At 44.3% G+C, this 13,523-nt stretch overlaps 1 protein-coding gene across 1 annotated transcript in view; it reads left to right on the top strand.

Moving 5' to 3' along the window:
* Positions 1-11,242, top strand: part of LOC139174189 (uncharacterized) — a 41,037-nt gene extending 29,795 nt beyond the window's left edge. Inside the window, exons 12-15 of the mRNA XM_070764382.1 lie at positions 3,275-3,364; positions 5,616-5,824; positions 9,583-9,789; positions 10,736-11,242. Of these exons, the coding sequence (XP_070620483.1) occupies positions 3,275-3,364; positions 5,616-5,824; positions 9,583-9,789; positions 10,736-11,023 (794 nt within the window). The 3' untranslated portion in view covers positions 11,024-11,242. The remainder of the gene's footprint in view (positions 1-3,274; positions 3,365-5,615; positions 5,825-9,582; positions 9,790-10,735) is intronic.
* The last annotated feature ends 2,281 nt before the right edge of the window (positions 11,243-13,523 follow it).

Raw genomic sequence — 13,523 nt, 5'->3', positions numbered from 1 at the left:
CTTTTATTTTATTTTTCTAAGATAATCTTTATTAAGTTTTTACATGCAAAAATAGAAAGAAAAGAAAAAAATTAAACAAAGAGAACATATAAAGCGAAGAAGAAAGAAAAAACAAGAAAAACAGACAAATAACATATTAAAAACATAAAATGTAATCAGTTTCTGTAGTAATAGTAATAATAATAATAATAATAATAATAATAATAATAATAATAATAATTTATTGGATTTATATGCCGTCCCTCTCCGTAGACTCGGGGCGGCTAACAACAATGATAAAAACAGCATGTAACAATCCAATAATAAAACACTAAAAAAAAACCTTATTATAAAACCAAACATACACACAAACATACCATGCATAACTTGTAATGGCCTAGGGGGGAGGAATATCTCAACTCCCCCATGCCTGGCGGCATAAGTGAGTCTTGAGTAGTTTACAAAAGACAGGGAGGGTGGGGGCAATTCTAATCTCCGGGGGGGAGTTGGTTCCAGAGGGCCGGGGCTGCCACAGAGAAGGCTCTTCCCCTGGGGTCCACCAAACGACATCGTTTAGTCAATGGGACCCGGAGAAGGCCAATGTTTTTTATATGCACGTAGATATAGTTATAGGTGCTTTCATTTAAAAGCCAACTGGGTTTCCCGTTTGTTTGTTTTTTAATGTCTTAAAGCAGAGGTCTTCAAACATGGCAACTTTAAGACCTGTGGACTTCAACTCCTAGAATTCTCCAGCCAGCTATGCTGGTTGGAGAATTCTGGGAGTTGAAGTCCACAAGTCTTAAAGTTGCCGTGTTTGGGGACCCCTGTTTTAAAGGAAAACCCAAAAACCCAGTTGCTTTAAAGAAGAGTTCCCCAACTTTCCAACTTTACCAACTAGCGAGGGAGAGGAGGTGGTTTCATACAAGCAGCCAGCAAGCCAGCGGTGGGATTAAAAAATAAATAAATTTTACTACCGTTTCTGTGGTGTAACAATAGTAATGGCACTTAGACTTATATACCACCTCACAAAGTTCTACAGCCCTCTCTGAGTGGTTTATAGAGTCAACATTTTGCCCCCAACAATCTGGGTCCTCATTTTACCCACCTTGGAAGGATGGAAGGCTGAGTCAACCTTGAGCCGATGGGGAGATTTGAACTGGTGAACTACAGCCAGCAGTCAGCAGAAGCAGCTTGCAGTACTGCACTCTAACCATTGCGCCAAGGCTCTTGGTAGGCATGTCAGGGGAAGGATATTGTAAAAATTCAATTTCCTCCCTACTCCAGAGGAAGGATACTGCAAAATCCCCATTTCCTCCCGATCAGCTGGGACTCGGCCGGCAGAGAATAGATGGGGCAGGGCCAGTTAGAAGCGGTATTTACCAGTTCTACGAACAACTCAAAGTTTCTCCAGAACTGGTCAGAACCTGCTGAATCCCTCCTCTGCGGCAAGCTCACACACAGCCTCATTTGCATGAGCAGCAGGCACGTGTATCCTGTTAAGAATTCAAGCACTCAATACAAAAGTTAAAAGAAAGGCAAACCCATAAAATACACATTACCTTCCTGAATCAACAGTAAAGTTGCTGTGCAAAGAAAAATAAAAGGTTCCTTCACCTAACAATGAATCATTCTATGCAAGTGGATACCTAATGTGCCTTTATGTGTGAGCAGTAAAAGGGAGAAGAGAGGGGAAAGAAGCAAGGGAGTGGAAACTGTACTTAAATACAGCAGTCACAGGCTTGAGGGATTTGGCTAGAAAAGGCAAGCATTTAAACAGACATAACACTTTTTCCAAAGTCCATACAGAGGTGACTATTCCAACGTATCTGCTGCTCACACAAGTGGGGAATGCATGCGTGTGAACACATGACACATCTGCAACTCATTGGACCAGAATATCTCCGAGACCGCCTTCTGCTGCACGAATCCCAGTGACCAGTTAGGTCCCACAGAGTTGGCCTTCTCCTGGTCCCGTCGACTAAACAATGCGGTCTGGCAGGAGCCAGGGGAAGAGCCTTCTCTGTGGCAGCCCCAAACCTCTGGAACCAGCTCCCCCCGGAGATTAGAATTGCCCCCACCCTCCTTGCCTTTCGTAAACTACTCAAAACCCACCTCTGCCGTCAGGCATGGGGGAATTGAGACATCTCTGCTGGACCTATACAGTTTATGCATGGTATGTTTGTGTGTATGTTTTGCTTTTTAATAAGTGATTTTTAATTATTAGATTTGTTATACATTGTTTTATTATTGTTGTGAGCCGCCCCGAGTCTACGGAGATGGGCGGCATACAAATCTAATAAATAATAATAATAACAATAATAATCATAATAATAATAACTCAGTGCTAAATGGCTCATGGCATGGTAGTGGGCCACAACTATGAGGCTGGAGACCCCTGCCTCAATAGACTGAAGAATTGCCTTTATTTATTTTATTGATTCGATTTTTATGCCGCCCTTCTCCTTAGACTCAGGGCGGCTTACAACATGTTAGCAATAGCATTTTTTAACAGAGCCAGCATATGGCCCCCACAATACAGGATCTCATTTTACCCACCTGGGAAGGATGGAAGGATGAGTCAACCTTGAGCCGGTGATGAGATTTGAACCGCTGACCTACAGATCTACAGTCCGCTTCAGTGGCCTGCAGTACAGCACTCTACCTGCTGCGCCACCCCGGCTCTTAAAGCAGAGGTCGTAAAGCCTTAAAGCAGAGGTCCCCCAATCCCTTTGCCATGGCCCGCTACCGGCCATGGAAACTGGTCCGAGAGAAAGATGGGAAAGCTCATGTTCGTGAAGCTCCACTTGCACGAGCAAAGGTCGCTTGTGTGCAAAGCTCCACTCGTGTGCGTGCCAATCACACTCCTTCACACACACCAAGCCGGATTGCCAAGTTGGAAAGGTTGCGGGACCTCCTGTGCCTTAAAATGCTGGAAAACTGAAGAAGCTTCTTGGATGAGAAGCGTAACGTTTTCAAAGAGAGGGGGGGGGGGACAAGAAATCCAAGTGCCTTTTCGAAAAGAACCTTTGGGACGACCGTGACCTGGATCAGGGGTCTGCAACCTTGGCAAGACTTGTGGACTTCAACTCCCAGAATTCCTCAGCTTAGCTGGGAGTTGAAGTCAACAAGTCTTAAAGTTGCCAAGGTTGCAGACCCCTGACCTGGATGATTGAGAATCTCCATAAACAGGGAGAAAGTCTCCCCCAACCTCCATCTTCCCAGAAAAAAAATCCCACCCGTAGAGATTGGATAGCAAAGGCTTCCTTTTCACATACTCTCTGTTATATCATCTCAGGAACGGCAATGGAGGCCGAATTCAATGACCGTAAGAACTTGTCTTTGCCCAGACATCAACTGGACCTTCTGCAGTCATCGGTGGCCTGGGGTGAGTTTGTCTGTCCCTTTCCACAAGAAGCCTGGAGATGTCCAAGTGACATCACTAGAAGAGATGTTGGCCTTTTTTGGACCACATTTTAGGATCTGGTTGAATGATTATGGCCCAACTGGGTGGTAGCATCTAGTGGACCCTGGCAGATCTTGAAAAGCTAACCAGAATCAGACCAGATTAGTTCTTAGATGGGAGAACCCAGAGGGTTTCTAGGGTTGTAGGGTAGAATGTAAAGTTGAACCAATCTGGCAGTTGCTACTATACATGAATACTGTCCCTATAATTAGTACAGTATTTATTCCCCCCCAGGAAGAAGTAAACATTTCATGCCCCCTCCACTCGCTGCCAGGACAACTGTTTGCAATATTCAGCACTTTTTTGTTGAAAAATCTCAAGTGTCTTATCAGCGTGATTGGGGTGTAACGTGTTTAAATGACGCCTTAATTTATTTGGCTTCATGCTGTGCGCTGCCAACGGTTTTTAGACACAGTAAACATACCGGTCTTTCCTCCTCTCCCACCGTAGTCACAGTGAAGCTACATGTACTTCATCATATTTTGTCATCTTAGCTTTTGGGAGACTTCCGTTTGTCTCGTTATCTCCATCTCTCTCCTCCTTTCTTTTTATCCCTGTTAAATATATTTCCATAGTGTCTCTTGAGGGTTTGTTATCTGCACTTTATATCTCCTACTATGTGCTGTGTGCTATTGTTCGATGCAAAAAAAAAAAAACCTACTCCCTGTAGCAAAAAACCACTTTCCCCAGGGTCACGCCCCCCCCCAGCATCACTCTGGGCCCCCAGGGGGGGCTGCCCCACTATTTGAGAAACACTGAATTAGTAGCATTTGAACTTGACTCAGCCAGTATATTATAAATTTTTTAATATTGTCAATGTTGATAATAGTTGTTGCTTCAAACCATTGCATGATTCCTATTGTATCAGGAAAGACTTAATGAACTCAATCTGTATAGTCTGGAGGACAGAAGGAAAAGGGGGGACATGATAGAAACATTTAAATATGTTAAAGGGTTAAATAAGGTTCAGGAGGGAAGTGTTTTTAATAGGAAAGTGAACACAAGAACAAGGGGACACAATCTGAAGTTAGTTGGGTGAAAGATCAAAAGCAACGTGAGAAAATATTATTTCACTGAAAGAGTAGTAGATCCTTGGAACAAATTTCCAGCAGACATGGTTGGTAAATCCACAGTAACTGAATTTAAACATGCCTGGGATAAACATATATCCATCCTAAGATAAAATACAGAAAATAGTATAAGGTCAGACTAGATGGACCATGAGGTCTTTTTCTGCCGTCAGTCTTCTATGTTTCTATGTTTCTATTGTATACCTCTGTGATGGCGAACCCATGGCACAGGTGGCAAACGGAGCTATATTAGAGGGCACACAAGGCGTTGCCCTATGTCAGCTCCAGCAAGCGTGCGTGTGCTAGCCAGCTGATTTTTGGCATTGTGGGGAAGGCTGTTTCCTCCTTTGGAGGCTTCAGGAAGTTTCCCTGCAGCCCCAGAGTGCAAAAGGACTCTGAACGGGCAAACCAGAATTTCAGAAAAAAACAGACTTCCAGTTTCCCTGTTATGCTGTTTTTCGCACTCCGGAGACTTTAGGGAAACTTCCTGAAGCCACGGAGTGCAAAAAACAGCACAACGGGCAAACCGGAAGTCTATTTTTCCAAACTTCCGGTTAGATCGTTATGCTGTTTTTTCCCTGTCCCAGGCTTCCATGAGGCCTGTGCGCATGCCTAGGGATGGGAGGGGTGGGGATTGTGAACATGTGCAGGGGCAGTGCAGAGGTGTGTGTATATGCGTGGTGGGGGTGGAATGTGTGCACACACGCATACGAACCCACGAACCAAAAAAGGTTCGCTATCACTGGTATACCTCCTTGGTCCAAAAAATGCAGAATTTTACATCGTAGTGATTGGGGGTTTACTCTCAGATATTAGCTGCATGACCTTGGGATCAGGGCTGAAAAGGCAAGGCTAGGGGCATCCTTTGGACTCTGTGTTGCTCACCTCTAACTTACCTGCAAGTTACCCATGGGTTTTATTCATGAAAGCAAGTCCTCTGCTCACCTGGAACCTGATGAGCGATAGGCAATTCCCAGGGACAGGAGTCTTTGGCTCTCCCTTTGCATGATGACTGTGGCTGATGGGTACAGTAGTCCGCATATCTGGAGAACATCTCCTGGGAGAGATGCACAGATTGCAACCTCACAAGCCTTTTGTTTCAGCGGCCGGCCGGCCTGTGATCCTGCTCCTGTTCAACGCCGGCCCTCTGGACATCGGCTGGGCCAAGGAAGAGGATGGCGTGGGGGCAATCGTGGCTTGTTTCTTTCCTGCTGAGACCACAGGGCTGGCTGTGGCCAAGATGTTGGTGGGCGCTGAAGGGGCAAATCCTGCTGGCAGGCTGCCCGCTACGTGGCCGACAGGAATGGACCAGGTATGGCTGGGGAATGGGACCTCTTCCCTGGACTTTTGTGGCACTCGACATGGAGGAAAGAGCTAAATATTCCCTCCCTTAAGAAAACAACAGCAACAATAACAAAAACCTTCAGGAAGTCCTCAGCTTAATAGCCACAATTGGAGCTGGAACTTCCATCACAATCATCACCACATCCAATTTTACCATCTTTTTGGCCATAGCCGTTAAGTAAAGCCAGGTTTGCCCATTGACTTCACTTGCCGTAAACTTGTGAGTAAGATTGCAAAGGGCAAGTATGTGACTCCAGGATGTTGCAACCCATCACAAATATGCCAAGTACATATATTGCAGTCCCCTAACTGCAGGAATGCTGTGATTTAAATGCAATGATTGGTTGTAAGTGGGTTTTTTTCAGTGCCAACATAGGTTTAGATGGTCACTCAACAAATAGCCATAAGTCAAGAACTACATGTATAGTCTAATTTTAGACAGAGTACTAGATGGTACATAATCGAATAGTATTTTCTGTTTTTACTCAGCATACACTCATATCTAAGTGATATACCACGACTCTGGGATTGTTTATGTATTTTATTTCATTATTGTTATTATTTTATTATCCATCTTATCCTATTCCATTCTTTCCTAATTTCATTCTGTTCTGTTCCATTCTGTTCCATTCCAGTGATGGTAAAACTTTTCCGACTCAGGTGCCAAAAGATAGTTTGGGCACATGTGCGCACATTATTGCACACACTCTTTTAGCATCTGAGCCAAAAAAAGGTTCACCATCACTGGAATGGAATGGAAAGATAGTGTGTATGCATGTTCCCACACCCATAATGCAATGCCTTGCAAATGCACACAACCTCTGTGCTGCCCCCTCCACATACGCACAACCCCTGTGCTCCCCTCCCTGCGCATGTGCACGGGCCTTGCTGAAACCTCTGGATTTCCAGTAGCCCCATTGGACCGTTTTTTTGCTCTCCCCAGGGTTCAGGAAAGCCTCCTGAAGCCTGAGGATGGCAAAAATGGCCCAATGTACCAACTGGAAGTTCGGAAACAAAACAAAAGTGGAGCTGTCCTACTATTTATCTTCAGATAGTTGCAACTATCTGAAATTTCTTTTGCAACCAGCAAAGCTTTCCTGAAAGCCTGCTCTATTATTGGCTGCACAGGTCTTCAGGAAAGCCTTTCCAGCTGCTGAAGAAATGGGCCGAGCTATGGGAGGCCTGGATACAACTGTCCAAAGCCAAAGAAGTTCCTGAAGACTTCTGGCAGCATAAAGGAGGCTGAAGGTGATGCATATAAGTGAACTCCTAGTTGGCCCGTTGGCCCATTTTGGCTGTCCCCAGGCTTCAGGAGGCTTTCCTAAAGGCTGGGGAGAGTGAAAACGGCCAAAAGGAAGACTGAAAATCAGCTGGTCAGTGCATACCTGTGCTCTGGAGCTGACATAGGCAATACCTTGCATGGCCCTCAGATATGGCTATGTGTGCCAACTGTGACACCCATGCCATAGGTTCATTATCACCTATTCTGTTCTATTCTATGTCTATTTCTATTCTATTTATTATTACTATTATTATTATTATTATTATTATTTATTAGATTTGTATGCCGCCCCTCTCCGTAGACTCTGTAGAATATTTCTATATTCTATTCTTTTCTTTTCTATTTGTTCTATTCTAATTTCATTCTTTCCTAATTTCTTTCTATTCTAATTCTAATTTTATTCCTTTTCTATTATTATTGTTGTTGTTGTTATTGGATTTATATGCCATCCCTCTCCGAGGACTATTCTATTCTATTAATTCTATTCTACTCTACTCTATTCTATTCATTCTTTCCTAATTTCATTCTACTGTTCTATTAATTTTATTGCAATGATATGTCCCTCCAGTCATAAGCCTCTAGACATCTCCTTATTAGAAATCAACATAGTAAAAATCAGAAAAACAACCTGCCTATAAGAAATAAGGAGATAAGATAAATCCATGAGATTTATACACATGTAATGTCTAAAAATAACAGCCACTGCCCCCAGGTCTACTAGACATAAAACGTGACATTTTTCATCCTCCTTGAAAATTAACAATCTGAGAATCCTTCTAACCAGAATGCTAGCATTTCTTGGAATGAGCAATTTTGAATGCTCAAAAGTTTCCAAAATGTTCCAAGACACCCCTCCCCATTCCCAAAGCCCAACTATAAATGTGGTGGCCTTTTTCAAGATGGACAGGGCTGAAACAGATCCCTTGACCACCTCGGCTGATCGCAAAAAGTGTAACAGGGATCAGGTGGGATTACCATTGGAAGGTGAGATCACCCAAGAGTTGCAGACTGAACTGGGAACTTGTACATCGTCTTGAAAGAAGGCAGTAAAAAGCCCCTGAAAATATTTCTCTATTGTTGCCAGGGAAACTACACAAAAGACTCTATGAAGTTCTTCACAGTTGGGCTGAAGGAGACTTTGACTTTTCTAAATATAGACCAGAAAATACATCATGTAAGATTAAAGTCCGGTGTGCTATTTTGCAGTGTCCTTTTCCCAGCGCAGAGTCTGTTGCCATCCTTCCTTTGAAGTGTGTTGGATTCCACAAAGGCTGCTGGCAATTTTTAATTAAAAGTTTTATGCAGATTCAACCCATTGAATTAGTTTTTTGTGGGTCTCCAATGGGGGATTAGATACAGTCCATTAACTGCCTCTTGAATAGAAAGGACTGTTTTTAAAGTATGCACCAAAATAATGCCGTCACACTGTTTAAAATGAAAGCAAGGAAAAACAAATCGGTAATTAAACCTTAACTGCGGAAAAATAAGCTGACATCCGGACAATTTAGAACACTTATTCAAGGGTAGTTAACTGATAAAGGCTAGGCAGGGACAGTCCCTCGTGTTGCTTGCTACAGCCCCAAATTTTCCATTTTTTTTCCAAAGAAAACTGGACTCTGTTTTTCCTCGAAGGTATTTTTCTTGTCATCCAAGAAGCTTCCTTCCATTCTCCACCATTCAGTCAGAACTAAAGAAGCCTTTTAGATGAGAAGCAAAACGTCTTCAAGGAAAAACGAAGTCCAGTTGCCGTTGAAAAAGCATCTCTGGGACCAACCATGATCTGGATTTATTTTATTTATTTTATTTATTCATTTGTCCAATACACAATACATATGGAAGAGAATAGACATGAAGTAATATATATAAAGATAATATGTAAAAATAGAGGAGAAGATATATGAAAGGAAGAAAATATATATGATATATGAAATAAAGGAAAGACAATTGGACAGGAGATGAAAGGCACACTAGTGCACTTATGTACGCCCCTTACTGACCTCTTAGGAACCTGGAGAGGTCAATCGTGGATAGTCTAAGGGAGAAATGTTGGGGGTTAGGGGTTGACACTATTGAGTCCGGTAATGAGTTCCAAGCTTCGAGAACTCGGTTGTTAAAGTCATATTTTTTACAGTCAAGTTTGGAGCGGTTAATATTAAGTTTGAATCTGTGCTCTTGTGTTGTTGCAGTTGAAGCTGAAGTAGTCATTGACCGGTAGGACGTTGCAGCATATGATCTTGTGGGCAATACTTAAATCGTGTTTTAGGCGCCGTAGTTCTAAGCTTTCTAGACTCAGGATTGTTAGTCTATTTTCGCAGGGTATTCTGTTTCGAATGGAGGAGTGAAGGGCTCTTCGGGTGAAATATATTTGGATGACTGAGAATCTCCATAAACATATAGCCCCAAATCTTTCCATCTCCTTCAGCTACTCTTGCCCTCAACCACAGGTACCCCCGATGGAAAACTACACAATGATTGGCAGAACGTATCGCTACTATGGACAAGAGGCCCCGATGTATCCCTTTGGCTACGGACTCTCATATACCACCTTCCAGTACAGGGATCTGGTACTGAGTGCTGACCAAGTGCCCATTTGCGGCAATCTTAGCATCTCCGCGGTGGTGGAGAACATTGGGTCCAGAGATGGTGAAGAGGTGAGGCAGTTCTGTTGCTTGTCTGCATGCATACACTCAATGTGCCAGCAAATTTGGAAAACTCAACAGTGGCCACAGAATTGGATAAGGTCAGTTGACATTCCAATTCCAAAGAAGGCCAATGCTAAAGAATGTTCAAACTACCGCAGCATTGCACTCATTTCACATGCTAGCAAAATTACGCTCAAAATTCTACAAGCTAGTACAGTGGTACCTTGACATACGAGTTTAATTCGTTCCAGACCCGAGCTCGTAAGTTGATCAACTCGCATCTCGAACAAATGCCTTTGTTTTTCGCGCCGAGATAACCAGAAGCAAGGAGTCTTGCGCCACCTAGCGGAAGCTCGGCTCGCATCCCGAATTTGAGCTCGGGTGTTGAACAGAAATTTCACTCGTGTCATGGCTCGTAACTTGGAATACTCACATGTGGAGCAGCTCGTATCTAGAGGTACTACTGTATGTGAACCGAAGACTATCAGAAGTACAGACAGGATTTTGAAGGGGCAGAGGAACTAGAGATCAAATTACTAACATACGCAGGATCATGGAGAAATCTAGGAAGTTCCAGAAAAAAATATCTACTTCTGTTTCATTGAATATGCTAAAGCCTTTGATTGTGTGGATCACAACAAATTGTGGCAAGTTCTTAAAGAGATGGGAGTATCAAACCATCTTATTTGTCTCTTGAGAAATCTACAGTGGTACCTCTACTTAAGAACGCCTCTACTTAAGAACTCTTGTAGATAAGAACCTGGTATTCAAGATTTTTTTGCCTCTTCTTAAGAACCATTTTCTACTTAAGAACCCGAGCCCGGAAAAATTTCCCAGGAAATTTGAGAGCGGCACAAAGAGTGAATATGCTTTGAAGATGTCAAGAACCTGCTGATGTTTTCTTCTCTTGATGACTTTCTCTTCATTTCTAACATTTTCCTCCCTTCCTCTGCAGGTGGTCCAGCTCTACCTACGCTGGGGTCAAGCATCTGTGCCGATGCCCCGCTGGCAGCTGGTTGGCTTCCGCCGGTTGCCAATACACCAGGGACAAGCTGCCAAGGTGGTCTTCCTATTATCTTTCCGCCAGAGAGCCGTATGGGCTGGACAGTGGTGGTTGGAGCCTGGCACTTTCACCCTCTTTCTTGGTGGCCAACAGCCCTTCCAAGAAGTACGCCTTCCTTCAAATGTCCTCCAGACCGATTTTCATGTCTTTGGGGACTCCCGTAGCACAAGCCAATGCTAGTCTCCCAAACAGGCCAGGATTGCTCAGGGACATTGACCCAGTGGCCAGAGTTTATCCAAAAGGAAGCTTTGCACTGAGTAAAGAGCTTGTAATCGAGGTAGCCAATCTGATGTTCCTGAGAAGTTACGACTATACAGTGATCCCTCGATTTTCGCGATCTCGATCTTCGTGAAACGCTACACCACGGTTTTTCAAAAAATAATAAATTAAAAATACGTCCGCGGTTTTTTTGCTATACCGCGGTTTTTCCCACCCAATGACGTCATACGTCATCACCAAGAGTCACTTTAGTAATTTAAAAATTACAACGCCATCCATTTCCAAAGGGGAGAAAGATTGATTTCGCCTGAGAGAAACTGCTCCCCCCCACACACACAAGCCCTCCCTGGGACCCGCACACGAAATTCGTGGCGCCCCCCCCCCTTCGTTGGAACCCCCAGTTCCCCCTCTTTTTTTGCCCCCCTCCTGCCCCATCGCTTGGCCGCGGGGTCCGCCAGGTTTGCATTTCTCACATAAATTTCACCAAGAATGGGAAAACACGCGTTGGATGGTCAAAAAAACAAACCCCGGAACGAGCTATTATTGGGCGACGAGGGAGATGCATTTAAAAGGCTAAAAAGGAAGGGATGGAAATTACATTACTTAGCCGGTGAGAGGGGTGGATCAGGCGGGCGGGCGAGCGGCGAGCGGGCGGTAGCGGCGAGGGCGCCAGAAGCGCTGGGGGGGCAGGGGCAGCCGGCATTCAAAGCAATCTGTCGGCTTCTGCACTTTCGTCGCTCCCTGCCTCCACCATCTGCGCATGCGCGGCCATGGGAAAAAAGGTGCGCATGCGCAGATGGTGCTTTTACTTCCGCACCACTATACTGCGGAAAATCGATTATCGCGAGAGGTCTTGGAACGTAACCCTCGCGATAATCGAGGGATCACTGTACATCTGAGACTAGCCATTGTGTTTTTCTTGGCGCCGGTGACTGGATTACGTTGGACGATGGGCAGGAGGAGGGTTGCCCTGGTAAGATAAGATCGCCAGGAGGATAACAGAGCGTTTACAGAATAGGAGTAAACTTCCATTTTCAAGTGGTCTTGTGGGATGTTCTTATTTTTGGCTGTGATTCAGGAAGAACCAGGTTTTCAGGATGTTCGAAAGCTGGCCTTGGTTTGGTGGTCCTGTTGAAATCTGGAGGAATGGAGCCAAAATGATGGGAAAAACATCTTGTCCTCCATGGGGAATGGCTTAATTGGGAAGAGAGACAAATTAGTGCCTATTTCTAATTTAGACAAGCAGCATTGGGCTTGACAGTAACGGTCAGGTGCTCCGCATGCGCAGCTCCATCTGACCGGCAGGCAGGCATGCACATTGACGCAAGATCTGGCTTCTGCGTATGCGCAGGAAACCAAATCTTGTGCAAGGATGTTCACACATTAGAAATTTTGCCAATTTTCAGCATTTTTAATTTGGTTCCATACATGCACGCAACCCAAAAATTTGCATAAATTAGGTGAAATTTTGCATGCACAAGCATCCTTGCGTGAGATTTGGCTTCTGCGCATGTGCAGGAAGCTGAATCTCACACCAGCCGTGTGCGTGCATGGCCACCAAATGCACCCACCCGCCACCAGGAGCACACCGCCAGCAATGGGCAGCCCCTCCCTGGAGACAAGGTATTTGTGATAAGTGGAAGGTGGTGGGATGGACAAAAGTGAAATGGCAGCTTGCCCAGAAGAAACAAGCACAGTCCAAGAAGGTGTTGCAGAATAATGGAGTTGGAAGGGACCCTGGAGGTCTTCTAATCCAACCTCCTGCTCAAGCAGGAAACCCTATAACCATGATGGCGAACCTGTGGCGAACCTCCGTGTCAGCTCCAGCGTGCATGTGTGTACTAGCCCGCTGATTTTGGGCCTTGGGGGAGGCCATTTTGCCCTCCGGAGGTTTCAGGGAATAATAATAATAATCAGTAATAATAATAATAATAATAATCAATAATCAGATCAGTTTCCGTTCACAATTCAAAGTGTTGGTTATGACCTATAAAGACCTTCATGGCATCGGACCAGACTATCTCCAAGACTGCCTTCTGCTGCACGAATCCCAGCGACCAGTTAGGTCCCACAGAGTTGGCCTTCTCCAGGTCTCGTCGACTAAACAATGTCGTCTGGTGGGACCCAGGGGAAGAGCCTTCTCTGTGGCGGCCCCCACCATCTGGAACCAGCTCCCCCCAGAGATTAGGATTGCCCCCACCCTCCTTGCCTTTCGTAAACCTCTTAAAACCCACCTCGGTCATGGGGGAACTGAGACATCTTCCCCAGGTCTATATAGTTTATGTATGGTATGTTGTATGCATGTTTTTTAAATTATGGGTTTTTAACTTTGTAATATTAGATTTGTGTTGTATATTGTTTTTTATTGTTGCTGTGAGCCGCCCCGAGTCTGCGGAGAGGGGCGGCATACAAATTTATTTAATAATAATAATAATTATTATTATTATTATTATTATTATTA

Source organism: Erythrolamprus reginae, chromosome 11 (assembly GCF_031021105.1).
Source record: "Erythrolamprus reginae isolate rEryReg1 chromosome 11, rEryReg1.hap1, whole genome shotgun sequence".
Classification (NCBI taxonomy): domain Eukaryota; kingdom Metazoa; phylum Chordata; class Lepidosauria; order Squamata; family Dipsadidae; genus Erythrolamprus; species Erythrolamprus reginae.
Note: the sequence above shows the minus strand (reverse complement) of the source record. Positions and strands in the feature narration are given on the sequence as shown.